The sequence below is a fragment of the Symsagittifera roscoffensis genome, chromosome 5 (assembly GCF_963678635.1).
Source record: "Symsagittifera roscoffensis chromosome 5, txSymRosc1.1, whole genome shotgun sequence".
Lineage (NCBI taxonomy): Eukaryota > Metazoa > Xenacoelomorpha > Acoela > Convolutidae > Symsagittifera > Symsagittifera roscoffensis.
The window spans coordinates 22,477,795-22,500,382 of NC_087066.1; the positions used below are offsets into that span (position 1 = coordinate 22,477,795).

The 22,588-nt window shown below is 34.5% G+C and overlaps 1 protein-coding gene across 1 annotated transcript; it reads left to right on the top strand.

Annotated features, from left to right (window-relative positions):
* The first annotated feature begins 1,399 nt into the window (after window positions 1-1,399).
* On the top strand, window positions 1,400-17,070 carry LOC134845916 (uncharacterized). Its single transcript, XM_063863046.1, has 8 exons — window positions 1,400-2,404; window positions 10,183-10,265; window positions 10,539-10,706; window positions 13,932-14,100; window positions 14,477-14,736; window positions 15,243-15,384; window positions 15,979-16,076; window positions 16,718-17,070. The coding sequence occupies exons 1-8, from the start codon at window positions 1,888-1,890 to the stop codon at window positions 17,009-17,011; spliced, it is 1,731 nt and encodes a 576-aa protein (XP_063719116.1). The 5' UTR covers window positions 1,400-1,887; the 3' UTR covers window positions 17,012-17,070.
* The last annotated feature ends 5,518 nt before the right edge of the window (window positions 17,071-22,588 follow it).

Below are 22,588 nucleotides of genomic sequence, written 5' to 3' on the forward strand. Positions count from 1 at the left end.
CATGAAAGCGCTATCTATACCGAAGCTAGAGCTTCAAGCTGCTCTGATCGCCACACGACTAAAAGATGATATACTGACCGCACTTACCCTCTCTATTAATCATGTCTTTATGTGGACAGATAGTACAACAGTTTTGCAGTGGCTAAACTCCACTGAAAAATTACCTGTATTCGTCGCTAATCGTGTCGGCGAAATCCTCGAGTCGACCACTATTGATGAGTGGCACCATGTTCTGAGCGGCGATAATCCAGCTGATACCGGTACGCGGGTGATTTCTTTGGAAGCCCTCAAGGATAGCAGCTGGGTTATTGGTCCGAGCATTCTCAGGACTACTGATTGGCCGTTTATACCCGACGAACGTGTAATCAATAAAATTCGTTTGAAGGGTCCTTCTTGTGATGTTGATAATTGCTTGGAGACATCATCTTCCTTCGTCACCGATGTCACATCCATCAAACATCCCGAACACGATATAAACGAGTAGTCGCTTTTATGTTGAGGATGTTGCCTTCACATAAGGATTTTCGTGGTAAGGACTTACGAATCACCGACCCCACTGAACTTGATATTGCAGAAAGCAAACTGATTCATCTTGCTCAGATGGAATCCTTTCCCGTTGAGTTAAAAGCACTCACCGCTGGCAAACCTAATAAGAATAGTAGTAAAATTGCCACATACTCACCATTTATCGGTCCCGCTGGAATCATTCGTTCCACCGGACGGATTGTGCGCTTAGTGAATACCGAGTTTGATACTAAGCACCCAATAATACTCGACGCCCGACATACCTCAATCCTAAAACCGAAGAAGTTCAGACTTGAATGAAAACTTGAAACTATTTTTGTCGTAAGTTAATGGTTGTGGTGTCTGAAATTAATTGAACAAACTTCTAAATCAAGATGAGTGTTCACTTTTCAAAGCATTGCTTTCCAGCTCCTTGCATTACCGTTCTACTTTAGGGGGAAGCTATATCACTTGGTGAATTTAGGGGAGGGAGAATTTTTCAAATTGTCCGCTGTCTTACAAAACTCAAACAACTCTAAATTTCCTTCATAGAGCTAACGTGAGTCAATTTTAGGGTCCAAAAAATACATGGATGGTTTTAACGTTTTATGACGGAAAGGTTTAGACTTGAGCTGAACAAAAATTATCCGCACTGCAATCCATGTTTACGTCTCTTGAAAAATGATTCAGACTTTCATTTGTTTACTGTGGCTTTTTGATGGCTAAATAGTTTCCAAAATTTTTTTATCAGTGCCAAATAATGAAACTGAAAAAGTGTTGTTCTCAGTGGAACAGTTTTATTGACGTCATAGAATTTTTTAATGGAAAAAGCTATTTAATTTTTTGTAACATATGGCGAATTAGAGCTGCCATTAAAAAGTAAATTTACATTTTGTGATGTGTCGTTCATTCATACAGTCATTATATTATGACCAAGTGGCGCATTTTCATGATGTGAACTAGAACTATTTCAAATAGCCGGTCTGTAAACCCATTTATTTTTCAATTCCCTTGTCTAGACGTGAAATTAGTTCACAACAAAGCGATTATCAGTTAGGGCTGTTAAAAACCGTCAAAATTTTCACATTTTTAAACAACTTTATTTAGTTAGATAATCAGTTTTTAGCTTATTTTATTAGACTTAATGATTTGTCAAAATTCGCGTGAAAATAAACTCACTTTTGACTTTTCACTGACTGACTATCAATTCCATACTGCCAAACCGAAAAAAAATATAAAATTATTTGAAAAAATTGACTGATTACACTTGAAACTAAACAAGATACCGACTGTGACTGTTATTAACTTTCAGCACAAATTTATTACTCACATATATTTTTAACGCTGTTGCCAAATATCAATTTATCTTGACTTTTCCCAAAAATGGATTCAAGTACAGACGAGCAATTCCGAACAGCTGAATCGAAAATCCTCTCTTCGTTTGCAGCATATTCTACCTCGTCGACCGAAGTCGCGACACCGACTAATTCTCCGACTCTCATCGACGATGAATTTGAAAACGAAGATTGTGAATGCGACCTTGGACTCGGACGACGAAAAATTGACTTTGACGACGGCGATTCGCAGAAACCTGAACATACTTCGGGTGAATATTTGCTGCACAATGCTCTACACTCGGCAGATTTGACCAAGTATGGAAGTTTTGCCAAGCCAATGCGACTGATGACGTCAAAGCGTCCAACTTTATGCACCGAGAGTGCTGAGACTAGTCGTGATTCTTTTGACGAATCAAAACAACATGAGCTCCAAGTGAATTCTTCAGCAATTGGTGGCTCGTTGCATGAACAGAAAATTATTTGCAGAAAAGATGTGGAAAATGTTTTCATTCACAAGATTCTGGAGGAAATTCAAAACGATGATTCGTCTTTTGGATCTAAAGGTAAGTTTTTGGTTTATTTTGATCTGATTACCCACCTTGTATGTTTCTTTTGAACCTGTGAACAATTTTGACGACTAAAATTGTATTTTTATAAAAATGACCGAAGGAACAAACTATTTCAAAAAGTCTTTTGTTGAGTTTTTTTCGTACAAAAATGTCATAACATTGTAAACTCTGAAGGTAAAGGCAACAATACAGCCAGCAAATATCGATAAGTTGAAGCATTCTTTTCCGCGACGTGAATTTAATACAAAACAAGTAACTCGCTGCTTCAAAATTAGCAGAAAACAATGTCAGGCATGCTCAAAAGTCAGTTCTGCTTATTATTCATTTTTAATGGTCCGATAGTTTTCATCTTTTATTTATCATCTTGTATCTGATGAGACACCATTTGAAATTTTTCGCAAATTTGACATTAGAAAATGTCCTTGAAAATAAGCAAAGCGAAGTTGAATGGAGTTGAAGTTTTTGGTGTCTGTGTCTCTGTCTTTTGACTAAAGGTATTTTTCTATTAAGAATTATGTTGGCAAACTTTGAAATCAAACAAAGGTGATCAAACAAAGGTTCAATTTCATGCCATTTTTCAATCTAGTTTTTTTGCACATTACAAGAGTCTCGACAAGAAGTGTACTATCTTGACAAAGTATATCTCTTGTTAAAGTAGATATAAAACTTGTTACCCTCTCTTGTCTAACTACACCACAGATGGCAATTCTTTGCTACTGAATTCAGCGGGGCGTCCCAGACTCAATTCTGCAAACCCAGAACGGTTAATTTGGTGATACGCATACGTTATTTTAAATTGTCCAACGTTGGTTGTTCTTTATGTGATCTACCAACTTTTTTCTCTCAATGACGCTCGCAAAAAATTCAACGATGGTCAATGAATTCAAACTAAACGTCAAAAACAGAAGAAGCTGTAACATAAAACAGAAGAGGCTATAACACCCGGGTTGACCTCCATACACCGAAAATGCTTATCATACAATTCCATACATCAAATGTGTGGGAAAATGCTTGTCATACAATTTTTATACAATTTCTAAAAATGGTTGAAAACTGGTATAAATTCATTTCTGTGGCTGTTTGTTTCTAATAAAACAATCTGGCGATAAAAAACTGAGGTTTTCGTTTTTTGAAAAAAATGCTTCTCATACAATTCTGACATTCTACCTGAGAACTGACCTACTTTTTTCTCGCTCACAACATGACCGCTAATCAGGATAATTAAACTAACTTGACCTCACTCTGAGATTCAACAAAAACTCTTCCCACTAATTTTACTCGGTAGAATCCACAATTCTAAGTTGCTGCTGATCTTGTTACCCCCCAGGTGTCGCGAGGGAGGGAGCCGCGAGGGAGGGAGGGAGGGAAGAAAAGATATTGGGATTTTAAGTGGGAATGCTTTCGGGGGATATGCATCTGCAATAGCCTGCTCGACACTTAGAGAATGCAGTTGTTTGATAATCGATTTGTAATTTTGAGAGGCAAAATAACTAAATTAGTTGAATTTCTTTTAAGTGATAAAAGATGCATTTGCTGTGTATGGAGGATATTTTCTATTCAAGTTTTTTGGACGGATTTTCCGGGGAGGTTCGGGGCAATGGTGATAAAAAAGTAAGGAGGTCAAGGGGATGTATGTTTTCAGTGTAAAATGGCTTGATAGTAATTAACGCTATTGAGCAAAACTTTACATTCTGTAAATAATCTTGTCAGTTGGGTCTCAAAAAAAGGAAGGTTCGCTCATCCTTTCAATGCACGCTGTAAAAAGAGGTCAAACAAAAGAGCCGTTGTAAAAATGAACTTTATTGACATTTTTGTCTGCTAGACTCAAAAATGTGCCATAAAGTCTGCTTGGCGCAGAAACAATTCAGCCACAAACAATTCAGCCACAAACAATTCAGCCGATTTAAAATACAGACAATTCAGCCGATTTAAAATACAGACACTTCAGACAAAAAAACTCAGACATTTCAGCCAAAGACAATTCGCCCTATTTAGATTAAAGAGAACAGATAAAAGAAAAAATTAAAACTTTTCTAATTTGGTTAAAGTCAGAAGGCTTTCATTACTTTAACAAAGAAATGTGAAACATCAAATAACAAATTTCAAAGATCAAAACAAACTTGCTAAGAATAAAGTATTAGGATATATGTCCATCTGCTTTCGTGTAAATTGGTTAATTTTTAAGTATTGTGCAGTTTTTTGTTCGATTCGATTTTCGCTTGGCTACTATTCTAAAATTGGAATCATAATGAGTTGCATAAAATTTTTTTGTACTTTTGGTTCTGTTATTTTTATTTGTTTATGTGCATTTGAAAGGAATTAATTATAAGGCGTCTAATGAAAGCTTTGATGTTTTGCCGCATGTGAAAGTTTTTGCGCGCACTTTTTAAAACTTTAAAACTGTCTGAAGAGTCTTTGGCCGAGTTGTCTCATTCAGTTTGACTGATTTATCTGAATTTGAAATTGGCTGGATTGTCTGTGACCGAATTGTCTGAATACGGCCTTCTTCACTTATAAGATGCTTGGCTTCTAAGTCTGTTGAATTAGGTCGGAAAACAGATAAAAATTATATTTTTCTTTTTTATAGGGCCACACAATTGTAAGGATCCCTCTGTCGTGTTTGCCTTGATCAGCGCCCGTAAATCAATTTGTAAGGAATTGAGATGTAATTTGCGCTTGGAACACAGATCTTTGAAATTTGATCATAATCAGATTAATTTGCCAATAGCTTGAATTGTTACGCTAACAATTGTTTTAAAACATCAATTTTCGATTCGCCAATGATTTTAAGGACTTCTTAGGCATTTGATTATCAATTTGGTAAAAGTGCATGTTATGCGCGAATAGAATTTCAACAATTAATTCCCAAATTGAAGGAAAAGCAATCAATTTTGTTCGTTGGAACCATTTTTGTTCGTTTGTTTTCTGTTTTTGTTTTATTTTCACCTTATTCGATTGGTTTATAGAAATCTAAGTACCCACTCCACTTCACAGTGCAGATACTGCAAAAATTTGATTGATATTTAGCTTCAAAAGTGAATTTTTACTTTTGAATTTTTTCGCAATAAAATTAATATATGGTGATTTAGTTGATTATCAGATTCGGATAATGTATTTTAAAAAAAATTTGGGATCTACTTAATAATCTCCACCTTCTTTCAAGGAAGGGTGGAATTTTAAGTAGGTTAAAATATTCAAAACGATCAAAATGCTCAAAATGATCAAAATCGTCCAATCAGAATGCAGCAAAGATAGACTTCTCAGTGCTAATTTACTGAATTTATTTGTAGGGCTGTAGATTTTTAAGTAGATACCATAGTAAAAGGAGATTGTTAAATAGATCATAAATTTAAAATTTAAATCCTTTAGTTGAGTTTTTTTGCAATCAAAGTTAAGTTTGAAAAAAGTCAGAAATAACCAATAAATTTTTTACTTTTTGCGAGTTCATTTAAAGTTTTGTGCTGGTTATGTTTATGGCAGTCTCTGGTTTTCAAAAAATATTCGCTAGAAGATACCATATGAAGCTTACAAATTTTTAAAAGTTGTATCAAAGAAAGCTACAAATCAAAAAAACATTTCTGATAGAACGGAAAATTTCTGTCAGTTCTTTCAAACTGATGCAAGTTTGCGCAAAAAATTTGCAACGGCAGTGTTTTTTGGATTGATTTTTTATGGACTTTATCATTGATTACCAGACCAGATCACTGATGCAGCCTGTGAACTCTCACTTCTTAAGGCTGCGCATTGGTTTTGCTTAAAATATTGTCACAAAATAAATAATAATTTTTGAATTATATCTAGTTTTTGTTACTACGACTATCTTTCAAACTAATTCAAGCATCCCAGCGAATGCCAAAAAACTTTACTTCTGAGATTTCCCAGTCAATTTTATATCATTTTCTGAATTCTGTTTATTTCGACTTCAAAGAGAAAACAAAAAACACATATTTTTGCAAATTTTTTGAATCATGAGCATTTTTTCAGTTGCCTTTTTTGTTTTTGATACCAATCTAATCAATCGCTTCAACAGAAATTCGACATGAAAAGCTCTGCTGAAAATTTAAAATTAGAAAAAAAAATCTTTTAGTTTGGGAAAACTTGTTTAAGTGAACTGGTTTAGCCGTTTAATATATTTTTTATTGTTTTTTTTTCGATTTATTCAATTTTACTCAGCTGTTTGAAATTTTGTTGATTAAACGTGCAGTTAATTTTCAAAAAAATATATCTACTGAGACATATTGTATTTTTAAATATTTCTTAATTGGGCTCAAAATTTTATTAGATGTCAACAGAAATTTTAACTTTTTATGTTTTTGTAGTCCAAAAATTCCTAAATAAATCTTGTGCATTACTAATTCCAATTTTCGGTTTTTTTCATGTTTTTAGATGAGTTTAACTAATCAATTGTTTTGTTTTACTTCCAAATTTTTTTGCTAAAATGAAGACAAATAACGCGCTTCGCTTAAGAAAAAATAATGGCGAAAGAAACGTGAGCTACTTCTAGTTTCGAAAACTGAGTTGGATTATAGGTTTCCCAGCGGTATGAAGCAGTTTTTTTCTTGTCCTGTTTTCTCAAGTTGATTCAATTTAAGCGAAGAAATTTTTTGAACCTAAGAAACGCCCAACAAACTAGCCGGAATAAATCTGTAATTTTTTTATTTTCGTGAATTCATTAACATTTTTCAAATCGTCGAATAGCTATGTTATGATATGATTACAAAAATTTTGAATTTGCCGACCAATCTTTTGAAAACCAATTTATGATCGGGGTTCTTTCACGTCAATTATGATGAAGTGAATACTCTTATGGAGGTGTTCTTGGTGAGTTTTTTTGTTTGTTCATTTTTCAAGAAGATTTCTTAACATTTGTTCACGCTCAAGTTTGATTTTTTTTACGGTTTATTTTTCAATTTTTTAAATGTTCAGCTCATTCTTGCTGTTCAAAGAAAGTCAAATGAAATCCACTATCGAACAGCAAATTTGCAAAAGTCACAAAATACGTTATCGACCTCTAGTTTCGAAAGCAGATTTAATTTGCAGATATTCCAGCGGAAGGAAAAAAATACCAATTCGGAAATTTTAATTTTTCGGAAAATGTGTTATTAATTTCATAGATGTTTCTAGAAAAACACCAAGAGCCACATTCTTTTTCCGTTGAAATTTGAAACTTTAAATTGGTCAAAAACAAATCAGTTTTTTTTGCATTCAAGATTTTTTTCCATTTCTCTTTTGGCTCTGTTTATACCTTGTCTAGTCAAGACAATGAACAGTGGAAATGATAATCAAAGCTTCTCGTTGACTTCAAAATATTATTAATTTTGTTCGAAGATAGAAATATTTTGATCAATTGTTTTCAAATCTGAGAGAAATTAATGTTTTTTAAATAAGTTCGACTGAACGGGTTTTGAACATCGCATTTGACTGCTTAAAGCCTCCGTTTGGGATGTAATAAAATTTGTCGAGAAAAAAAAAGAAATAAACGGTGCTGACAAAAAAAAACATCTTAAATAGCATTCGAGGTTGGCAGAGTTCTTTTTTCAGATGCCAGGTAGAATATTTTTTTTCTCGGCAAATATGATTTTGAAATGATATTGGAAATCATCTTCTAAGTGTACGAGCAAGGGGCGTTTTTGACTGATAAAAATTGACCTGCAAAAGAAATTCAGCTTAGAAAAAATGCTCATATAAGAAAAGTTGTAGAACTTATTAGTCTTTTTAAACGTATTGCGAGTGGCACTTTTTGAAAAATTTTGACAAAAAAATCGCGTTTTTTTGGCGCGCGCTCCCCCTCAAAGTTAGTATATATTGGCGCCAAAGGCGCCTTTAGGAAAATTTTAGGGTCGGTCGGCCAAAAAATAGATTTCTAAAAAAAGTATCAAAGGGGGGACCCTTTGGGTCGGCAGGGGGTCGAATCCCTGAGGGGGGGGGGGGGTAGGGGGAGCGTCCGCCCCCATGCCCCCGGCCCCCCATTAATCCGCCCCTGCTTCTCTCCATTCGTCTTTTTTTTCGGACTCCAATTGTTAAATTTAGTTGGAGTAGGCTTACGTCGTCTGAGTGCCTGTTTGAGGTTTTTGCGAAACTGTTCTATCGGATTTAGACCGGTGAAAATGAGAGGGATATTAATCACTTAATATCATTGTCAGCAAAAAAATATGGGCGAAAAAAGCTATATGAGGGTTCGCATTGTCGTCTTGCAAGAGTCCGATTAAGAGTGTCTATGTAAAAATGGTACAACCGCTGGTCTGAGCATATTGTTGACATGACATTTAGCAGCACTTATCGTGGATTTCGAGTGGCGGTTGTTTCAACCCAAACGAAAGTGAAAATTCTCTCCTCGTGTCCTCTGAACTCTAAGTCTTCCGTCAGAAGAACCCAACGGAGCTCGTCTGCAAAAATGACTGTTAGTATCTTTCTGGCGAAGTTTTTGAGAGTATATAGAAGCATCATAGCTGAAAACGTGTGTGATGAGAAAGAATAACGGGTTCTTTTACGGGTCGCCTTCAGAAAACTTTTGTCTTTTTCAGCAGCCTGCGAACAGTGTTTTTTGGCGTCGGATCCTTATTGGGCGTCGGATCTATGCTGGGTTTTGACATAGCCGGTATCGCGAAATGTGTTTTTCAACTTCCTTGTAGCCGGATAAAAGATCCAACTTCTTAGATCCTCGAGCCTCTACTGAGCATGTCAATGGCTTGGTCTTAGCTTTCTTCAGATAAACGAAGCCAATTTGCTATTATTACAGATAATTAATTCTTATCATTGTTGAATTCACTGCTGAGTCATTTTTCACACATTTTTTTTATTTGTTAAATTTTTCACAAAAAGTAACTTTCCTACGCATTTCCGACATTACAACCACTTTTGCGCTTAAGTATAGATCGTGATGAATTTTTTCAGGAGAAGTTTTATGAACGTCCGCGCTCGTAACTGATTTTTTGAGGTTTGGCGCATGGTTTATCTATAAATTCAGTACATTTTTTTGTTAAAAAGAAGGCACATCATACTATCGAACAGCAGCTGCAAAGATCACTAAAAATGTGACTTCGCCAATGACTTTTACTCTCAAAATTGTTCTTTTTTTCAGCAACGCCTTAAAAATTCCCTCGAATGCCTTAGCAACAAAGAATATCATATCACTTGAAACTGCAAAAAGTTCAGTCAAAAAAGATAATTATGTCAAACGGTCAAGTAAAAATATCAGATAAAATATAATGTACTGACTGGACCGGACCACCTTAACTGAAATTTATAATTGCAATTATTTTTATTTTTTATAAAAATTAAAATCAGCAGTACGCATATTTGTTGGTGCATCTTATGTTTCATCTCCGCCGTTGCCCGCATGTTTTTTGAAACCAGGTTAACCAAAAGTTGATAATACACTTGTGAAAATTTAAATGCAATCTGTTTTTCAAGGTCAAAAATTGAACCTATGCAGAATATTATAAATTATTTCTTGCATTTTTTTAATCAGAGAATTAATTTTGTTTATTTATTCTTATGTTAAACTTTTGTAAAATAAAGAAAGCTGTGAGGTAATTTTGCGGTGAGTCTTACAAATTTTGAATTTTTTGAAATTCTTAAGTGTCCTAACAGCAGGATTGGCACATTAAAATTGTTATTAAAATAGAAAAGATTAGGTAAATTTCTTGCTCAAAGAGTTATCAAACGAAAATGTGAAGTCTTTTTTTCAGAATAAGTTTCCCTTAACTCTGACCTAAAAACTTTCCGAATACAAGATGATAAATGATAAATTTGTATTTTGTTTTTTACAGTGCTGCAATACATAGGAGACGAGAGCCAAAAGAAACAGACAAGTTTGCTGCTGATCAAGAAAAAATTCCTGGACGCTGTTACTGTAAGTAAAAAATATTAAGTGTATCATATGTCCATATAAAGTTTTTGCTACCAAATCTTGATTTCCCCATAATTCGAAAGACGTAGGTAGCAAGAACGCTCTAAGTCCAAAAAATATATACTAAAAAATGGTGTAACTTTTTCAATGCGAGATTTTTAGTATGATATGTTGAGCAAAGCAAGATTCCCTCAATGATTCAGCAGTTTCGTTCTTAGGATTTATTATTTAGGGTAGTTGGAGTTTGGTTTAGTTGATCACGTAACTATTTGATAGGAGGTTGAGCGTCTGAAAAACGATCTGAGTGCCAGGTGTCGCCAGCTGGACAGCAAACACGACGCCATCCAGATCCTGCAGACACAGCTGGACCAGGCCTACAGGGCACACCAACTGGAGTACGACGCCTGCAAGAGTCTGGACACCAACTGCAAAAAACTGGAGAAGGTGAGCTAGTTACCCGGGTTGACCAAAAATGCTCTTATCCTAGAATTTTCATATATGACAAAATCCTTATCATACACTTTCGTACAATGACATAGATACAAAAAATGTTAAGAAAACTCTAAAATAAGCATTATTTCAATTATGGAATTTGTAGGATAAGCATTTAATCATATATGGAAATTGTAGGACAAGCATTTTTTCTCTAATCGAAAAAATGAATTTTTTTACTTCTTAAAATTTTTGGGATGTGTTTGTGACCGAACACAAGTGACTAAACCAATGATTTACTCAAAACTAGGATTCACCAAAGAGTTGATTGTCTGGCATTTGCAATGCATTGGAAATAACCTGAACTGTGTAAGAATTCTTTTCACAAATCATATACTGAAAGCATCAAAATTTTAAATTTTGGCAAAAACTGTCAAAGATGATTATTTTTTGAAATTAGAATTTTCAAACTATTAGACATTGATCAAGACATATATAAACATGCCATACAAAAGAAAAAGGAGTTCTTAGCCTGTTTGATAATTGATATTATAAGACCAGCTAAGTCGAGGTTTGCTAATTATCTTTCGACCGTCGCGACCCAAGTGAGCTAACTAAGTTCTGGCTATGCCTGATCGAGGTATATTTTTTTCGACCGAGTTCTGCCAAGGAGTTTTTTCAACTGTGTTCAGGAGTGAGTTTCAATTTCCTCTCTCTCAAACTGTGTTAGTTTTCATAAAAGTAAAAACAAAAAAATTAGTTGAGCCAAGCGACACTGATGCTTTCAATTTTGTGAAATGTTTGGCTAGTTTTTTTTTTTTAAAAAAACTGTTTTGATTTTGAGTCATAATGGTGAGCTTGTTTTTCTGAAAAACATACATTCAAAAGAATCAACAAATTACGATTAGATACGCTGATCGAAAATTGAACCTTATAAAAAATATGCTTAATTTCTTTCGCATGAAGAGTATTGAACAAAGGTTTTAGTCTAGTGGAACATGTATCGACTCTCTAAAAATTATTTCAATAGATATTTTTGTTTTAAAAAGTTAATGAGGTTTTAACAGTGAACGTTTACTAAATGTTGATGTATTTAATGCTTGCACTCTATCCATTCATCTATAATGCTCAACCCTCACTCTTTCAGCGCGACAAATTAATCGAAATTCAAATCCACTGAAAAAAATACCAAATAACTTTGAGACCAGTTAATGGTTACTTTTACTTTTTGACTTTTTTTCTTCACTTTTTCAATGAGGAAACTTAGAAAAAATGAAAGACTGGAAATTGTTTTGAGACGAGCATTTCTGATATTCTAACTTCTTAAATGTTTCACTTTGATAAAAAAACTACTTGAAAGTTTCACCATTGTGCTTAAATCAAAGCATTTTAAAAAAATTTCAGCAGTCTCCAAGGAAATCTGTTTTGAACATTTTGTTTTTCAATTAAGTATTTGTTTTTAATATAAAACGAGTACAGCGAGCGTATTGACCGTTGAGCTGTGAATCGAGCAGTCAAAATGAAAGTTTCTATCGCGAACAAACATGTATTTAAAGCTTCGTTTTGGGCAAATACCACTCAGAAAATAACAAACTTAAAACTAAATCCAGAAAAAAATAAGAGAAAAACTTGATTTCATTTTTGTTATTCATTTTGCAGCGATAACTATAGTCAAGCCATCAAATAACTTGTAAAACACTTTAAGTTCCTTTTACCATACCATACCTAAAATACACAAATTTGACTTGCGCAGTAACTGTCTGTTTTTGTTGTTCCGGCCTTTCTCGAAGTGTATGACGATTAGCATCAGTTTTTCAAATGTTTTCCCGCCAAATTTGGCTACTTCAAAATACACAATTAGGAGCAATTATAGCATAAAAAATGATAACCTGCTAGTCTTGATACAAATTATAAAACAAAACTTAAAAAACTAAAACAGTCTGAGGTTTTTGGACTAAATGAGAGGAGATAACATCCCAGTTTTCAATCTACTGAAATCAAAACGCTATTGCTCAGCATTTTGTAACTACAGATACCGCTTACATTTTAAATTTTAGAAACAAAAAAATAGGAAATTTTTACAACAAATTATGCAGAAGCAAGCTTAACCAGTTTCTATTTTTTTTCTCTTTTTTTTTCAAAAGCTCTTTGGTCGAAATATTTTAGGCTTGTTAAATAGCAACCGGTTGTTCTTGTTTCAATTCAGTAATTCAGATTGGCTTCAATGCTCTTTGGAGAATGCCGTTAAAATATTATCAAAAGTGTAAAAGTATTTGTAATAAGCTTAAGAATTGTCTCTAAAAAAGCCGAAATAACGAAAAGTCTGATGACTGTTGGATTCTGTTTCAATCTCTCGTCTTTCAAGTTTTCTATTTTTCCTGTTATCTTACGTGTTTTATGATTAGTATAGGTCGCTACTCTTAAATAGGTCGCAATGGTTTTTTGTCGTTTTTTTTTTCAGGAAAAAATCTAAAAATGCTGCAACCACTGCTGAAATGCAATCAAAATTTTTAATGCATTTATGAATACCTTAAGGTGTATATGCACTTTTTGAATTCAATTGAAGTTCATCTGGTAAAAGGCAGTCAGATTGCGCCATCCAAAATTGAACGTGGAATTTGCGCAAAAAAACGAGATCGATTTTTACTTTCGAAAGTGGGGCTTTGTTTTTAGATTTTTTACATTTTCCATTTGAATTAATTTTATGAAAAAAACTGTATAAATTGTTCTTAAAACTCAAAGAGCTTTAAGAACATAAAATCATTTTTACTTCATGGACTGTTCTCCAACTGTTTGGTGGCTGTCTCAGGTTTCCAGTGGGTTAAAAAATTACCTAGTTATCCGGTTTTCTCATACGGCAAATAACGATAATAAAATAGTTTTGAAAATTAGGTTGATAAATTTTTACAATCTTTTATAAAAAAATTTTAGGTGATAACGTTTTTAAAATTGAACTTCTTAAGCTTCAAAAAAATAATTGTTCTCTGTTTTGCTTAAGTTTTCCGATGTTTTTTGGCCATGTTTGAGTGTTTGCACTCACCCCGTAGACCCTGTAGAAATTTTGCGTGCATCTGACAGACCAGGAGATATTCAGTAAATCAAAAAATATCTATTAACATTGAAATGGTTTTGATTTCAATAAATCGGCTCACGTTAAACTTGATCAGAAATGGCAGTCGTTTTTGAGCGAAATCAAATACCCACATAGCCAGTAAACAATACCACGTGATATTTTAGGAGTTGGATGAGGTGAGGTGGGAGTGGGAGGTGCGGGACTACCAGGTGGGCCAGAGTCAGGACAGCTGGCGGGACAGACTGGAGATAGTGGAGAGGGAGAACAGACAGCTGCACTCTGCACTCCAGAGGACACAGGCAGAGTTGAAGAGTGTACAGAGAGAGAACACAGGTAGTAAAAAGACGGACGCACGAAAACTTTTACACTAGAACTTTTACACCAAATGGAACTTATTCGATACCTAAAAACTCAAAAATCGGTCAGATAAAATGCAATGCCTGAAAAAAAACAATCGGATGTGACAAAAACCGTTACTGCTTCCAAAACTATAGAAATTAGGCTTTTTATTTTTTTATTTTTATTAAATTGATTGCAAGAGTATTATCTTTAATTTGTTTTGCAATTTTGTTAAGTTAGGTTAGGAAAGTATGTCTTCAAGGGAAACGTTTGACCTATCATAGCTGTTCAGATCTTTGCGTAGAGCCGCGACTTTAAAATTACATGCTATTTTTGATGCTATTTTTCCCTTTTGAATTCATTTTTCTAGTTATGAGTCAAGAGAAACAAGAGCTACTCCTGCTGATGCAACTGAGTCAGGACGAGAGACATGCATCCTCGCTAGCCGAGAGCGACACCTACCACGACCTCTCAGCTCCCGAGATGTCAGTGCTCGGCTCATGTAGTTGTGGCGATCAGGGCAGCAGAAGCAACTGTGAGACCGGGGCAACTGTGACTCTGGTCCACCCATGTAGATGTGCATGGTCTCTGGTCAACAGCCGGAGAGAGATCAAGCATCTCAAATCCAGGGTTAGATATGCACCACACTTAACTAAAAGAACTAATATTTTAAGTTTAACGAATTATTGGAGAGGTCTTTGGTATGTGTAGAAAATTAAAAATTGTACATTGCTGTGTAAAACTACCCCGACCCACTCAAACCTTTCTACTTCTTCCATGATAGTTAAACGAATCTTCTTCCATGATGGTATTTTGTATGGATAAATTTTGTTAACAAATGGGGAGCGGTGGTGAAATGGTTACGTCTCCGCCTCTCAAATGAAGGGTCGGATGTTCGAGGCCCACCATGATCCGTGCTCATTGATTGAGAGTGTGGCAACATCACCCAGCCCAGAAAAATAACCAAGAAAACTGCATGTAGTTCTTAAGTAGAAGCACAACAACGATGCATTGGTCCTTTCCTTCGTGGATAAATGATCTTACAAATTGTTCCCTTCTCGAAAGCGAGTTAATTATTTACTTTCGATGAAATTTGTTCGGAGATATAAACGTCTAACAGTTTACTGCATTATTAGGTGAAGGATTTGAGTGAGAAGCACGTGAACAGTCTGAAGATAGGCGACCTCTACAGACGTGCATTTGAGGACCAGCTGGAGAAGAACAGACGAATATTCGCAGCCATAGTCCACCACCAGTTCAAAGCGGACCACAATGCAGGTAACATCATCATAGTCGTCGTGCTTTCTTTATTTAGACACTTCTTCTTGAACAGCAACAAATTTGAGTTTTTTCAGGTCTGATAGCCTATTATTTTTTGCTTGGAAGATGCCAGAATTTAGTAAGATTTCCAATTCCTTTTTACAAGTTGTGAGACTCCGACTCTTACACGAAATTATGTTTCACCAAACTCTGTGATTGCCTCAACTTCTTGCAATAATCTCTACAAAAACTATGGAAAAATGTTCAATTTCCGAGCTTGACGATAGTCCGAATTTTTTTAAAACCCAGTTTGGCTGGAATGAATATCTGCGGGTTTTAAATTTTGAGCACGTCCTTTTTCCGCTAAATTATCAGTCGTACTCTGTGTCTTACAGGCAAAAGGTCCGTGACGAAATTGAATTTCTGTTTCTTCGGAGGTATGTATCCATGTTGTACCGTCATTTATTTGTAAATAATAAATAATATTGCTTCATAATTATGATGATTAATTGAAAATACTTGGTTGCCTTTCATTGTCCGTGCTAAGAATTCAATGTTTTGTATGTTCTCGACGCACATCGGTTATCGAGTTAATTATTGAAGTTTTTTCAGGAAACTTGCTGCTTGAGAGTTGCACAAACCCAAAAGAAGACCCAAAAAGCGATCAGCCGGGCGGCGATCAAAACTACATGCTCAACATAATCGACATGGTAATCAAAATTAAGAATAACCACCCGATGTTAAGTCTATCAGAACGAAGTTGGTCAAGTTAAATCAGTTATTTAGGGCATCTCAATTTTCAACATGAGTATTTGGACGGTTGGTATACAAGTGGAACCTAATTAAATGTATTGACCGCACTGGTCTTGGCAAAGAAGTTTTTATAAAACTCACAAAAATCCAGAAACAAAAGTTTTTCTGTTATCTTTCGTCGAAAGTAAGTTTGATAACTGTTGTGCGTAAATAATTCTTAAAAACTCAAAAATTCGGACCAGTTTTTCTTGACACTGAAACGAACCTGTGGATTGTGATTTTGCAAACCGGATGAAAAGTAAGAGGGTTTGAATATGACACCACTCTCGAAGCCAATTTTTGGGTTACCTAAGTTTGCGTCAAAAAACACGCTTGAGGCCAGAGAGTTCTTTCTTACCCCTGAGCATTCGTCTTAACAAAAACCTTTAAGCATTTTTGGGATGTTTATTGCACTAAGTTACAATAAACTGTAAAAGAAAAACATTTTTCTAAATAGTAATCTTTTAAGAATTGAATTGAAATCAGTTTTCTGTTTTGTTTTCAATTTTTAAATTAAAGAAACAAAAAATGATTTAAAAACCAATACATGTCCTTTCAGTTACGTGACAGGACTGAAGAATTGTTCCATAAGCGACTCTCGGCTCAGTTTTTGGCAGACAAAATCTACCAGCTGGAGGCGGAACTAAAAGTAATGAAGGATCTACAGAGACAGAGTGGACATCCAGACAACAATACCTCTGTCACCCCAAAGCCACCAACTGGTGCTAGTGATTGCCAACAAACGTGTCCCGAAAGCACCGAGCACTCACCGCCACAACAGAAAAAGGAGGAAACTGCAAATATGACAGACTCGTCTGACTTTGGTTCCATTTTTGTCGCCGATTTAAATTAACTGAAGAAAATTATTTAAAAATTTAAAAAATGTATAGGTATAAAAGGTTTGAAATACAAATAAGCAAATAACTAATTATTAATATTTGGCAGCAATTTTTTAAGGGCATTGAACACAATGAGTACTCTTATATGGCCTTGATGGTTTTTCGTTTTGTTTTCTAGGAAAAAGTCTTAGATACTGTTCGCACTCAATTTTGATTTTCCGCGGTAAGACTTTAATTTTTTTTTCAGTTCATTTAATTTCTTTTTTTTAGGCAAACTGCACAGTCGAACAGAAAATAAGGTCACAAAAAACGTGATCGACTTTAATTTTGGAAATGAAATTTAAATATCAGATTACTCACGAAATAACGATTTTATCTATTAATTAAGTTTTCTCAAATTGGGCTTATTTTATCAAAAACTGGTTGAAAAAAAACTGTTTGTGAAATTCAAATAAAATTAAGGGTATATCTTTGCTCTTTAAAATTCACAATTTGAAGTATTTTTTTTCAGTCAGTATTTGTACTGTTTCCTTGCGTTCCTTTCTCCTTTCTAACTCTCAGTTGGCTATGTTTGCATTTCAGCGCTTTTGGATACTAGATTTGAAGATAAAGTTTTATTTGCCAAAAAAGGACTAACATGCGAGCTTTTCAGCTCTTTACAGAGCACCGCTGTTATTTTGTGCCCTCTTTAAGAATTAAATGCAAATTTTTTTGCTTATTTTTCTGGGCTGAGTAATTTTACCTCAATCTCAAGCAACGAGCACTGATCATGAGCAAGAAAAGTTTTTTAAAGTTTTTTCCGATGCTAATTTTTTATCACCAATTTATTTTTAAGTAAAGTATTTTTTGTAGAATATAAAGTTCTAAAGCTGCCAGAGGTAAAACTCCAAAAAAAAATGTTTGACTTGAAACATAACCCAAATTCCAAAAAAATTCCAAAAAAATGAACTGAAACATAACCCAAAAACTGACACGATTTTGATATTTAATATATTGTTCAATATTTATATGTCAATTGTTTTTATTTAGGCAACCCTTTTAACTTATCTGCTCATACAAAAACCATTTTAACTCCAGGAAGAGATTGACTATGATCTATGATAACATCTATTAGGAGGCCTTATACTTCAACTCATTCACTGAGAAAAACAAAAGGTTATATCAACAAGCATTGTTTCTCTCAGTAAAACGAAATGAAAAATGTTTCTGGGGAAATGGTGGCACAATCTTTCATTACCATTTTATTATGTTTTGAAAATTGTTTTGCCTGAAACTTGTTTTGCCAAAAAATTAATTGAGAACTGACTAATTAAACCAGTTTTCGATCTCAATTTTGAACAAACAGGACTGTGATACAGCTATGAAACTTTGCATAAAAGTTTTCGTTAACATAAACTTGTAATAATAGCTGAAAGCGAATGGCAAAAGCTGTGTAAAATAATCCAAGTGACGACAATTCAATTAAAGCAAACTTTTTTTGGAGACTAAGCTCTTATAACATTGGGTTCAAGATCAATAAATGATGTTTCAACCGCATTCATGCGTCAACATGGACACCTGATCTTTTCTCTTTAGACAGAAAGGTGCAACAAATGCTTTGAAGTGAAGCTGCCAATACAAAAAGTTTGAGATTCAAAATATTGCATTCAATTCAAGTTCATTTGCTAGAAGGTAAGCAAAATGCCTTCTCTAATTACGAAAGCAGCAATGGCGCTAAAAACTTGATTGGTTTCTAGTTTTGAAAATAGAAGTTAAAATTTTGGGTTTTCCAGTGGAATCAAATTTTTTCCTAATATCTTTTTTTCCTCAAATTGGGTTAAAATTATCAAAAAAATTAAAATTAAACTTTTTTCTCGAATTTCAAGAGTTTTAAAACAATTCATTTTAATGTCAAAACATTCGAAAATGAAAACTATTCAAAAAACAAGTCAATTTTTTTCTGTTTTTTTTTGCCTTCACTGACTTTTTTCCAACTTTCTATTGTATTGGCCTAGTGTTGTTCTGAATTTGTTGTTTTCGCGACTTCGATAGGTTCAATTCCACAATAAAGGCGATTTTATGGAACTTTGACGCTTTTATGATTTGACGCAGTTTTCAGCCGAATGCAAAGATGTGTTTATCGCAATTTATCTCTACTGATGATATGAATTGCCTTTCATATGAATAATAAAAAAAAAGCAATAAAATCAAAAAAATCCAGATTTGTGTGAACTTGTTCCTAAGGAGAAGTTTGATTTCTCAAAACTATAGAAACAATTAAGAGTAAATATGAAACACAGTCTTAGATACTGGCGACCATCATTAAAAGTCAACGCTGGAAGAAAGTAAATCAGCCCCCTCCAGTACGGACAACCACAAGTGACGAGCATCGCCCAACCATCATCCAACCTAGTCATCAATTTCCCCAGTCATGAGCACATAAACCCAACGCGATCAATAGAGGGTCACGGCAGTCAAATCTGCAGGTTCTAATCCTCACATCAGGCAAATTCTGTTCATCGGGTTCAGCAGATAACAGCAGTTTGCGAAAAATGTCTTTTGTTTTGTTACATGATTTGCAAATTGCGCCGCTAGTTGAACATGAATATTTGTGATTCGGGGAGTAAGAAATTCTTCCCGCGAAAAAATAAGAATTTTTTTGAAACTGGTTGATTTACTACAGTTTCCATAGTTCACATTTTTTGTTCTTCGTTCTATTTATTCTATTTTGAATATTGTTTTTCTTTTTCTGAATTGATAGGGTAGGCTCCTGTTTCACTATAAAAGATGTGTTAACTTTTTAGCTGTTTGATTTTAAGTTTAAACTGTTTCCTGATTGTTTTTGAAGTGTAGACGTCGTTGCGTAACTGGTTTATTGTAGAACGGACTTGAGTGTTTCCTGTGGGGATGCAGAGTTCTATTTGGATACCTTCAAACTTCTCTTTTGCAAATAATCTGTCTCCGACTTTTTTTTCGCTTTCGACCGTCCAGCCGCATAAAATCACCTGGCCTGAAAGTCTTAAAAAGAACGACTCCAGACTTTCTCTGTCTGCCTGTGCACGCGTTCAACTATGAAGATTTTCTTTTTTTTAAATAAATCTCAACATTTGGCAAACTAATTCCAGTTGATGTCTGATAAAATAGTGTGAGAAAAACTTTGAAGGATACTTTTCTTTTCTTCTGTCCGAGAAACTTAAACGAGATTATACTCGTTGATCTGCTTGTGATACAACACGTTTTGCACTAATTTTGGGCCTTTCTTATTTGTACGTCGGTTTCAGCTACATACCTGTTTTCGGCTTGGTCTTTTGCGATTCTTTTATTCCTTTCTGTGACGTTTTCTGTTTCTGGGCTTTTCTGATCTGCTGGTGGGGGGGGGGGGGGGGGGAGAGAAGTAGTAGTTGAATACATCCGCTGGATAAGATTTTAAAAATTCTGAGATTCCAATGTTACCTGAGATTGATTGCTAAAAAAAATTGGCCAAACCAGAACCTTTAACTCACCAACCAAACTAGATACGCAATTGCGAAATATCTATTGGATGAAATGATTTAGTTTCAAATCTAAACAAGGATAGCCGGTTACTGTGCAAGTAGCACAGAATGTTCCGACCATAGTCTAAATCATATAACAAAGTATTTTCAAATCATTGGCGTTTTATTCGATGTGGTATGATATAAGGAGCTGATCAAAAAATGGGGATTAGGTATATTCGACAGTCATAAAGAAATAAGCAATTTGAAAAACGATTTTTGTAGAAAAATGACTAGAAAAAACAAAAAAAGAGAGCAATTTCACAGTTTTTTGAATTTTTGAAAAATTTGATTCCAAAAAGGCGCTAAAATACTCGAAGTAAACTAACGTTACTCAAGTAAAACCAAGTTAATGAGTAATAAATTAAGCTATTGTAATTTTTAAAGCGATTAAAGTAAGACTGCTCGCTCGCTTTATTTGCTCAAAATATGACGAAAAGAGCAAAAAGAGCAAAAAAAATTCCAAATTTTAAATTAAGCTATTGGAAGCTTTTAAGCAATTAAAGTAAGACTGCTCGCTCGCTTTATTTGCTCAAAATATGACGAAAAGAGCAAAAAGAGCAAAAAAAAATTCCGAATTTTAAATTAAGCTATTGTAAGCTTTCAAGCAATTAAAATAAGACTGCTCGCTCGCTTTATTTGCTCAAAATATGACAAAAGAGCAAAAAGAGCAAAAAAAAATTCCAAATTTTTTTCAATTTTGCAGTTCTTTGAATTTTTGAAAATTTTGAAATTTTTTAATGTGCGTCGAATAACTCAACTCAGTGGTAATAACAACTCAAATGTTTTGTGGTAACTGATTTTTCGTGGAAAGCAAAAAGAAAAAAACTAAAACACATCCGAATACAAAGTTCCTCCCCATTTTCAATGGTCGGATCAATAAACCATGACATATACTGTAATTTTTCAACGAGGTTCAGATAGTGACAGGATTCAAACTAACATATAAGCGGGTTACTTGCCCGGTCTTGATCAACATTTAACATTCAAATGCAAGCACAAACACAATAGGTTAGTCACGTACGTTAGACAAGACCGTCTATGCCATTCCACAGATAGAAATAAAAAATTCATTCTTTTCAGCAAACTTTTAGTTGAAATACGACCCATTTCTGGAAAAAGATTATTTTTAGTTTTTTCTCACATAAAACATAAATTTCAGTCATAAGTAAATTTGTTGGGTTTGAACATTATTAAAATTATGCGACAAGAGCAAGTTGCACTTAAAAAAAAATTTGTGCCTCGTTTTTCTTAAATCAAAAGTAGTTGCTGAGGAATCCTTATTTACTGCCAATTTTTTGCCATTATGAATGTTTTTGCTCCTATTTTTCTCTAATAGCTCTCTGGCTTAAGTCATTGTGCGTTTCTAAGTGATTTGCTGAGCATAGCTGCAGATCCAAATGCCTTATAAAGAATCCAAACCAGTGATTTGCGTGTAAATTTCAAAACAGCGTCTGTAATGCCCCGCATCTAAAAAAAGTTTTTAAAAAAATCAATAACAATAGACTTTTGTAGTCTAAAACAATTTCAATATAATCACTTCTCATGTTGCACTCAGACAACAAAATGGAATAGAAAATCCCTTGTGTTTACGACAAACAAAATTAATTATAGTTCATAAAAATCAAGTAAATTTTTTTCCATTTTATTTTTGTTTTGCGTCGTGCAAAAATTTGCAAGAATTAATGCAATAATCGAATGAGTAATGCAGAAAAACTGCAGAAAAAGGCGATTGTACGGCATACTCAATTTCTAAAACTAAATTTTAGCCAACGCTTGCCCCTTGCCCCTCCACGAACATTGGCGCCTTTGCCCCTCCCTCCTAATCCCTTACTCCCCCACCAATGCTTACCTCTAACGCACCCTCCACCAACCTTTGTCCTTTTGCCCGCTTACAATCCTCCCACACCGCCGCACCCCAATATTTGCGCCCCACCAATGCTTAGCATTTCGCCCTTTGCATCTTAGAAGCCACATCAACATTTTCCTCTTTGACCCTTAAAAACCCCCACCAGAACCATCGCTCCCTCTGCTATAATTCTTCGCCCCCGCCCTCCCCTAAAACGTTTTGATAGATTT

What these genes read in the sequence shown, in the direction of transcription:
- LOC134845916 (XM_063863046.1), top strand. Translation starts at nt 1,888, where the DNA reads ATGGATTCAAGTACAGACGAGCAATTCCGAACAGCTGAATCGAAAATC. An exon ending in TGTACAGAGAGAGAACACAG is followed by an intron (nt 14,101 to 14,476) that starts GTAGTAAAAAGA and finishes TCATTTTTCTAG; the next exon opens with TTATGAGTCAAGAGAAACAA. An exon ending in CAAAGCGGACCACAATGCAG is followed by an intron (nt 15,385 to 15,978) that starts GTAACATCATCA and finishes AAGTTTTTTCAG; the next exon opens with GAAACTTGCTGCTTGAGAGT.